Source organism: Tympanuchus pallidicinctus, unplaced genomic scaffold (genome assembly GCF_026119805.1).
Source record: "Tympanuchus pallidicinctus isolate F22 unplaced genomic scaffold, pur_lepc_1.0 scaffold1, whole genome shotgun sequence".
Lineage (NCBI taxonomy): Eukaryota > Metazoa > Chordata > Aves > Galliformes > Phasianidae > Tympanuchus > Tympanuchus pallidicinctus.
In genome coordinates this window covers 2,171,093-2,179,949 of record NW_026294618.1, presented here as the reverse complement: position 1 = coordinate 2,179,949, position 8,857 = coordinate 2,171,093, and the positions used below count along the sequence as shown (strand labels likewise).

Genomic DNA, 8,857 nt, shown 5'->3' with positions numbered 1-8,857 from the left:
TTCTGGGCTGCAAGGGCACATTGCTGCATCACGTACAGCTTCTGACTGCCAACGCCCACCGGTCATTTTCAGCAGGGCTGTTCTCTATCTATTCATCCCAAAGCTTGTACAGTACTGGAGGTTGATGGGACCCAGGTGTAATCCTTGCACTTGGTACAGTTGAACCTCACGAGGTTCACCTGGGCCCACTGCTCAGCCTATCTAGATCTCTCTGGATGGCAACCCATCCTCTGTGGGTGCTGACTGCACCACACAGCTTGGTATCGTCCACAAACGGCTGAAAGTATGCTCTATCTCACTGTTGATGTCACTGATGAAGATATGGAGGAGCATCAGTCCCAGCACTGAACCCTGAAGGACAACACGTGCCACTGATCTACAACAGGACAGTGAGCCACTGACTGTGCTTCAGCCATCTTTCTTCAGTAACCATATTCCCCAGGCATGGCTTTCAACCCAGACATAATCCTACAGTCTCTTCTCTCTTATTCTTCTTGAAACTGTCAGATGACAAAAGTAAGTAACACAGCTCAAGTCTGAATTTCTTTCTCCTCCTACCTCTAAAAGAAAGTTTGCTGTGGCTCTCTTGAGCTTAGAAACCCAAGTACCTTTGCTTTTCTGCAGTGGATGCACCACTCACTCAGCGACAGAGCACACACCAAAACTGGATGTTGAGACTAAGAGATTTCTGTCTATTCTAGGTCCTGCAGGTTTTGTCCCTCACTTGGCAGTCTTATCTCTTCCTTGGCTATCGACATCAAGCTGTGCAAAGGCAGATCAGATAGTGTCAGAGTAAAGGCCTCCAAGAACTGAGCTCACTGACTTCAGCATGACAAGAAGGATTTAGGTTTCTAACCTACCTGAGGAAGGACAGAAATAGGTAAGAATAGGGGTGAAGGAAGTGGAATGAGACTGGAAACAAAGAGGCAAAATTGGAGTGAGAACAAGAACCAGTGGATGTATCAAAAGTTGTGAATATAATTTTATGATGATAAGAAGTAGTGATCCTTGGGTTAAGTTGCCTGAGGAAAGTTTGGGAGTTATAAAGAAGATTGTTTTAAAGAACAGAGCATTTAAATGAAACAAATGACCCTTGCATCTCTTTGGCACACACGCTTCTTTAGTGCCTCCTGTGTTTGACTGATTTCAATTTCAAAGGTCAAGGCAGAATTTGAGTTGCCCTTGCTACATTTATGCCACCAGATATCTCTACCAGTGTGAAACACTAATTGACAGATAACTCGTTAAACAATTACTAGGAGAGCATAAAATTTGTGTATTTTGGTACTGCCCAGTAGGTATTTTATGAGGGTAAAATTGAGGAGAGTTGTCACTTCCAACATTTCTGAGAAGTGGAGCTCATCCCTCAACTTCTACACCTCTTGGTGCAGAAGTGCCATTATTGCTTGAAAGAGCTTCAGGTAGGAGCTTGCTTGAATTATCATCTCTTCAGTTCAGCTTTTGCTGAAAGGCAATGGATTGGGCCAGCCTTGTTCCTGTGGGCTTACTGTTCATCCTAATTCTCCTGCTGAGTTTGAAAACACCACGTTTCTGGAGGAGCCAAGTGAAATTCCCCCCAGGACCGCAGCCTTTACCCATCATTGGAAATCTGCACATGATGGACCTAAAGAAACTTGGCCAGACAATGCTACAGGTAACTTCTGTTGTTCCTTTCCTTAGAGCTCTCACTCCAAGTCTGTCACTGACTTCTTGAAAGGGATACAGAGATCTCAAGGCATGGAAATTGCAAAGACAACAGTATTATTCTTTGCAGTGGCTTCTCTCCCTACTGTGTGATACTGTGTAGTGCAGAGCAATTGGCTTCCAATCACGCTATTGAGGGAACTGAGCTAATTCTGTGGAACAGAGGAAATGTTAGCACTCTTCAGGCAAGGGTAACAACAAGAGAGGGATCCCGGATCTCTCATAATTACAGAAACTTCACCAGGGACTGCAGAAACAGCTAGGGAAGGGACCAGAGCTTTTTGAAAGCTGTTTGCTGGACTCAGTCATTGGGAAACTGGCAAACAAACTTTTGATCCTCTCTCTTGATGGGAAAACTTTCTGGTTTCCCAGAGCAAACTAGGAAAAAAACCTCACTGCTTATTCTTTCGTACCTTGTAGCAGGAAAGTCAGGGCTCTTGGGATGATCGTGTTTAGCAGTCAGATATTTCAGGATTTGCGCATCCCTTGCTGAGCTATCCCTCAAAGCCATGAACAGCAAACATAAGGGTTTCTGGCAGTTCCCGTGCCTTGATGTATTACCAGCTTGGAAATCAATCTCATTTTGGTTAGCTATGCATTTCCAATGAGTGACAGAATCAGTGTCGTGGACATTATTAGGCCCTCTGAAAATCTTTTATTCAAATACCCAATTAAGGATTACAGATCCTCTCGTGATTCTTTTAAATCACAGAAGCTCCAACACATGCAGCATGAATTCCCAACACTTTGGACAGCAAATGCAAAGCCAGTGCCATGTGGGAACAAGAACATTGAACCTGCTGAATAACAAGTGCTTTTTGCTTTGCTGAACATCATCCTCTGCCTCTTTCTTTTCATTCTACTAGTTTTCTGAAACGTATGGTCCAGTCTTCACAGTTCAGCTGGGACTGAGGAAAGTGGTGGTGCTGTCAGGATATGACACAGTGAAGGAAGCTTTGGTGAATCATGCAGATGCATTTGCTGGGAGGCCTAAAATACAAATCGTAGAAGAAACAGCAAAAGGAAAAGGTGAGTGGGCCGTTCTCATATTTTCTGTCCCCGTCCTTTTCAAGAGGCGCAGGTGAAAGGGAAGCATGATGAACCTGATGAACCTCAGCAGTCCATCAGTGTGAAACCATCACAGAGTGCATGAAGACTCTTGGCTTAAACTGTTGTGTATGTGTTTTAATCTTCCATTTCAGGAGTTGTATTTTCTCGTGGAGAAAACTGGAAAGTGATGCGAAGATTTACTCTTACAACCTTACGAGACTTTGGGATGGGAAAGAAGGCCATAGAAGATCATGTTGTAGAAGAGTACGGATACCTGGCAGACGTAATTGAGTCACAGAAAGGTAGGGAGATTCTTAATTTGATAGCATGTACCTGACTTTTCTCTGAAAGCATTTTCAGGAATACCAAAGGATGAAGGAAGAAGAGATACATCATTCTCCACTATCAGTGCTGTGATGAGTACACATGAGTTGTGTCTGTCTCCTTGTACCTCTACCTGGCAATTGCCTGGTGTGTAAATGAAAACTTTTATTGAAGCACTCGAAGGCAAACACAGAGTTCAATTCAAAAAAGTCCAGTTGAGGAAAAGGCCTTATTATGCCACGTGTAGCACCATAAAGGACAGACTTGGACTCGGGAGAAAAGTAGAAAGCAATTGCAGGTTTGCACATATCTAGACTGAAAAATGGATTGCCCGTCGAGTCATATGTCTGGAAAGCACCTTCCAGTAGAAGACAGAAGATTCCTTTATACATTTCTCCAGCATCATCCAGGGCTATTTGTCACTAGGTTAGTTACCAACAGCAGCACTTAGAATGGAATCACAGACTGATGGAGTGGCCTGGGTTGGAAGGAACCTCTACAGACGATCTAGTCCAGGTTCCCTGGGAAATGTAGGAAAACCTTCCACTAGATCAGGTTGCTCAGAACCTCCAACCAGCCTGGCCTCGAGTTCCTCCAGTGATGGCACCCACAACTTCTCCAGGCGTCCTGCTCCGCTGCCTCATCAGCCTCATTGTGAAGAATCCCTTCTTTATGTCTACTACCCTGTTTCCATGTTAAAACACTACTTCTTGTCCTATCACTACATCCCCTTTTACAGAATCTCCCTCCATCTTTCTTACAAGCCAACTCTCTGCCTATCATTTCCCTGACTTCAATGGGGCTCTACCCGCTATCGTGGCATTTTAATTGATGGCAATAACCATTGATTGTGTTGTTTGCATCATCTTTTCCTTTGCTAGGGAAGCCCCTTGAGATGACTGAGCTGATGAATTCTGCTGTTGCTAATGTCATTGTGTCTGTATTGCTTGGAAAGCGGTTTGACTACGAAGACCCCATATTCAAAAGGCTTGTGTCACTGATAAATGAAAATATGAAGCTTTTTGGAAGTCCATCAGTGTCGGTAATTGATCTGGTTGAATGTTTCTCTTCAAAATCATGCTCAACACAGAGTGATAACAGTGCATCTACCCCCGATCACTGACATTCATCTCTCTGTATGTGACAAATGCATCCTGAAGTGGCAGGAAACAGACCTTTGGTACTACATACGGGTTTCTCTTAGTCTGGGCGAGTGTAACTTAAATTCATGAAGAAGAATTGTAGAGCATGCTACACAAAAAAAGGAAAGTGTTCCCAGGTGATAGAAGTTGCCCTTCATTTCCTATCTCCCATACAAAGAACAGTGTCAAAACTGTGGAAATATCTGCAACTGTCTCTTAAATTGTAAACATCTCTTGAGACACCCAACTCCAACCAAGCTGGAGAGGGAGGGATGAGAAATCTAAGAGTGGAGAGGTAGGAAATTATGTCTAAGGCATACACATAAATATGGGTTTTCTAGGCCATCAGCTAGTGTGATTTAGATATTAGAGAGAGTAAATTTTATCAATTTTACTTAGTTGGGTGGGGAAGAGATGGGTGAAGAGTGCTTTGTGACAAGATTATAAGGCTATATAATATTTTCTGTGCGGGGTTTTGTTGATAAGCACTGTTGAATAGTGGTACACCTACTTAGTAGCTGCTTTTTCTTCTTCTGCCTCTGTGCATCTTACAGCTGTACAATATGTTCCCCATCCTTGGATTCTTCCTGAAGGCCCCCCAAAAATTTATTGAGAATGTAAAAGAAGTCAACAATTTTATCAAGAACACTTTCACAAAGTATCTCAAAGTCCTGGACAGAAATGACCAGAGGAGCTTCATTGATGCTTGTCTTGTCAGACAAAAAGAGGTAACAGAATGCCAGCAGCCTCCTCATTTCACCTTGCTTCCCTTTCAATTGTATGGGGCTGCTGTATCACAGCCTGAACCTCTGATTGATCACCTGAGGCAAGCACCAAGTCATCCATGGGAGCACAGGTGAAGGCAATTCACCTCTGCTGCAGGAAGGGGAGGAGCCTGTCTCTACCCCTCCTAGACCCATTTAAGAACTCACTGCCAGGGGGAGCATATCTTCTGGAGACACACTCCACTGGAGTTTTTTATGCAAGCCCAGGATTGGGTGTGTGTCTTCGTTTCCTTACTCCATTATCCTAATTACATCAGACAAACTCCTGGATGTACTATACCATCTGTATGTTCATTGATTGTTCATTCAATGGATGCATGCATTCTTTGATATGCTCTGCTCCATGGCCCAGGGGAGAGAAAGCTTGTCTTCCTCACTTGGATAAACCCTGTGAGTGCTCCCCGTACTTCAAAGTATTCTTGTTAACACTGAAATAAGCCTTGCTGACTTGACTGTGTGTTCCTCTGGGCAGCCCAGTCACTCCAAGCACTCAGTATTTCAAGACTCAGTTTAATACAGACTTCTGAAGGCATTGTCTCAAAACTTCGTCTTCCTTCACACTTTTAATTCCTCCCTGACATTTGTCTATGAACTTTTTCCACTGTTTTCCAAAATTAAAACAGTGCTTCTTGACTATTTAACCAGATGATTGAATTATTGTGTTATTTTTCCAGGAGAATGCAAAGGACAATAAATTTTTTGATGATGCCAACTTAAGTGAGGTCGTGAGAAATCTGTTCATAGCTGGCATGGATACCACAGCCACCACTTTGCGCTGGGGCCTTCTGCTCATGATGAAATACCCTGAAATTCAGAGTAAGTGGAAACTGGGCGCTCAGTGGCTTTCTTCTCCTCAGGTCACCTTGCCCTGAACCAAAGCAGGGCTGAATAAAAAGCCAGTTCTCCTTATCCCAGTATTCCTCGCAGAGGAAAGAGAGAGTTGAACAACGCATGTATGATCCATGTGCTCTTTTCAGAAAAAGTCCAGGAAGAGATAGATCAAGTGATCGGGTCAAACCTCCCAAGAACCGAGCACCGAACTAAAATGCCATACACAGATGCTGTTGTGCATGAGATTCAGAGGTTTGCTAATATCCTGCCGTTGAACTTGCCTCATGAGACGACCATGGATGTCACTATCAAAGGCCATTTCATTCCCAAGGTAACACACCGGCAGCACTTCTTTCCTTCCCTCTCTCTCCAATGGGACACCTCTTCCTTTCCAGACTGCCTTGCATCCAGGGATGCTCACTCACTGCAAGGTGCTCACAGCTACTTCAGCAGCAGCTACCCTGTTCATGTGATAACATGATCATTTGTTCATATGTTATATTTCTTCAGTCCAGCATTCACCACTGCTCCCAGCAACACCACTGTTAGTGCAATCACTGCTCTACCTTGGTTTGCAGGGAACCTACGTCATCCCCTTGCTCAACTCTGTCCTGCAAGACAAAACCCAGTGGGAGAAACCATGCTCCTTCTACCCTGAGCATTTCCTCAACTCGGAGGGGAAGTTTGTAAAGAAGGATGCTTTCATGCCTTTTTCAGCAGGTATGTTCTATTCTGCTCTTTGGGCTCTGAACTGGGCATCTGCAATTCTCTCTTTCTCACAGAAGCTGATATGCCACACTCTTCCTAGCTGTTACCTCTCCTTCTCTCTCCACCTACATCTGCTAACTTGAATAGCCCAGCTTTACCCATGGACTCAGACGCTGAATTCACTCCCCTATGACATAAAGCCCCTCACAACTGAAAAACAAAAAAGGAATGAAAAGAAAAAAAGCACAGCTCCCATTGACTCTTACAGACCATTCTGCATTTCTTTGCAGGGCGGAGGATCTGTGCTGGTGAGACTCTTGCCAAAATGGAGCTCTTCCTTTTCTTCACACGCCTTCTGCAGAGGTTCACCTTCCAGCCTCCTCCTGGAGTTTCCCCCTCAGACCTGGATCTCTCTGCCACCACTAGGTTTGTCGTTGCCCCAGTCACTCATGAGGTCTGTGCAGTGTCACGTTCCTAGGGACTTTTATCAGCTGCCTTCTTTTCCTGGGACACTCAGATGAAATATCGTAGCTCACCTCTATTCCCACCACGGAAGTCTGGTACTTCTGAAGCTGGTAGGTGATTTCTTGCCCAGGCACACCTTGACTCGTAGCAAGAGGTGTGTCACCCACCATTCCAAAAGTTCGCAGTCCTGACCTTCTGCCACTCTCTGAATGAGAAATTGATGGTCCCTGTGAGGACCAATGAGTCCATTCTGCATGTTCCCCTCAAGGAAAGAGCCTGGGACCAGACTGTGCTGACTCTGTGGCCAGAGCTCATGGGGTGTTGCACACATGTCACGTACGCACACGGGGACTTTCACCTTCCTCCTCCAGCACAGCTGCACTCAGCTGCCCAGTGAAATGGTCCATTGCACATTTTGTCCCCACACCACTGCCCTGACTGTATGCAAAGACACACATAGAAATGTCACTGAACAGTTCAACGTGAGATGAGTGTAAGATGTTCACTGCTGCAGAACTTTGGTGCAGTCACACAGAGGACTCATAGAGGACTGCATGCCATCTAGACATTGAAATTATTTTAATTTTCTATGGAATAATATATGTGCTAATAAAAATTAAAAAAACCCAGGAAAACAATAAATTCTCCATGTCAAATCAGACTGTCTCTTCAAAACTGTTCTCTTCAAAACTGAACAGTTTTGCACCTGAAATGGAAACTCTGTGTTGAGAACAAATCAGGGCAGTACTTCCAGTAGGAACTGGGCAAGCCAGTGCTTCCATGGCACCAGTTGGACCAGGAGATCTTGCAGGTCGTTTCCAACCTTTCGGTTCTGTGATTCTGATTCTATGGTTCTAATGGCTCCCTCTATGCAGGGAATCATCCAGCTGAAAAGCAGCTTGACAGAAAAGGTCCTGAGGGTCCTGGTGGACACAAACTCCACATGAGCCAGTGAAGTGCTGTTATAGAATCACATCTGGCTCATACAGAATCACAGCTGGCTCATGTCCAGCTCCTCGTCCATCAGGACCCCCAAGTCCTTCTCCGCAGGGCTGCTCTCAAGGAGTTCTCCCCCCAGTTTTTATATACCTGGGGTTGCCCCGACTCCAGTGCAGCACCCTGCACTTGGCCTTATTGAAACCTCATTAGGTTTTCATGGGCGCTCTTCTCCAGCGTGTCATAGAATCATAGAATCATAGAATCACCAAGGTTGGAAAAGACCTAAAAGCTCACCCAGTCCAACCGTTCACCTATTCCCAATAGCTCCTACTAAACCATGTCCCTCAACACAACATCCAGCCTTTCCTTGAACACCCCCAGGCTCGGTGACTCCACCACCTCCCTGGGCATCCATTCCAGTGCCTGACCACCCTTTCTGAAAAGTAATACTTCCTCATGTCCAGCCTGAATCTCCCCTGCCGTAGCTTGAAACCATTCCCCCTGGTCCTATCACTGATGACACGAGAGAAGAGGCCGACCCCCAGCTCACTACAACCTCCCTTCAGGCAGTCATAGAGAGCAATGAGGTCTCCCCGGAGCCTCCTCTTCTCCAGGCTGAACATTCCCAGCTCCTTCAGCCTCTCCTCATCAGCCCTGTGTTCCAGACCCCTCACCAGCTTTGTTGCCCTCCTTTGAACACGTTCCAGGGCCTCAATATCTTTCTTGCAGTGAGGGGCCCAAAACTGGACACAGTACTGGAGGTGCGGCCTCACCAGTGCTGAATACAGGGGAACAATCACCTCTCTGCTCCTGCTTGCAACACTGTTTCTGATGCAGGCCAGGATGCCATTGGCCTTCTTGGCCACCTGGGCACACTGTCGGCTCATGTTCAGCCGAGCATCAATCAAT

The 8,857-nt window shown here is 45.4% G+C and overlaps 1 protein-coding gene across 1 annotated transcript; it reads left to right on the top strand.

The window, feature by feature from the left end:
• Positions 1–1,290: 1,290 nt before the first annotated feature.
• On the top strand, positions 1,291–7,668 carry LOC128085345 (cytochrome P450 2K6-like). Its single transcript, XM_052692546.1, has 9 exons — positions 1,291–1,654; positions 2,571–2,733; positions 2,907–3,056; positions 3,960–4,120; positions 4,775–4,948; positions 5,680–5,821; positions 5,983–6,167; positions 6,415–6,556; positions 6,835–7,668. Exons 1-9 carry the CDS (start codon positions 1,475–1,477, stop codon positions 7,020–7,022), a joined length of 1,485 nt encoding a protein of 494 aa, XP_052548506.1. The 5' UTR covers positions 1,291–1,474; the 3' UTR covers positions 7,023–7,668.
• Positions 7,669–8,857: the final 1,189 nt, after the last annotated feature.

Excerpts from the sequence above, each read along its gene's own strand:
- LOC128085345 (XM_052692546.1), top strand. The coding sequence starts at position 1,475 with ATGGATTGGGCCAGCCTTGTTCCTGTGGGCTTACTGTTCATCCTAATT. Across the intron at positions 2,734-2,906 it reads AGAAACAGCAAAAGGAAAAG|GAGTTGTATTTTCTCGTGGA; the intron begins GTGAGTGGGCCG and ends CTTCCATTTCAG. Across the intron at positions 4,121-4,774 it reads TTGGAAGTCCATCAGTGTCG|CTGTACAATATGTTCCCCAT; the intron begins GTAATTGATCTG and ends TGCATCTTACAG.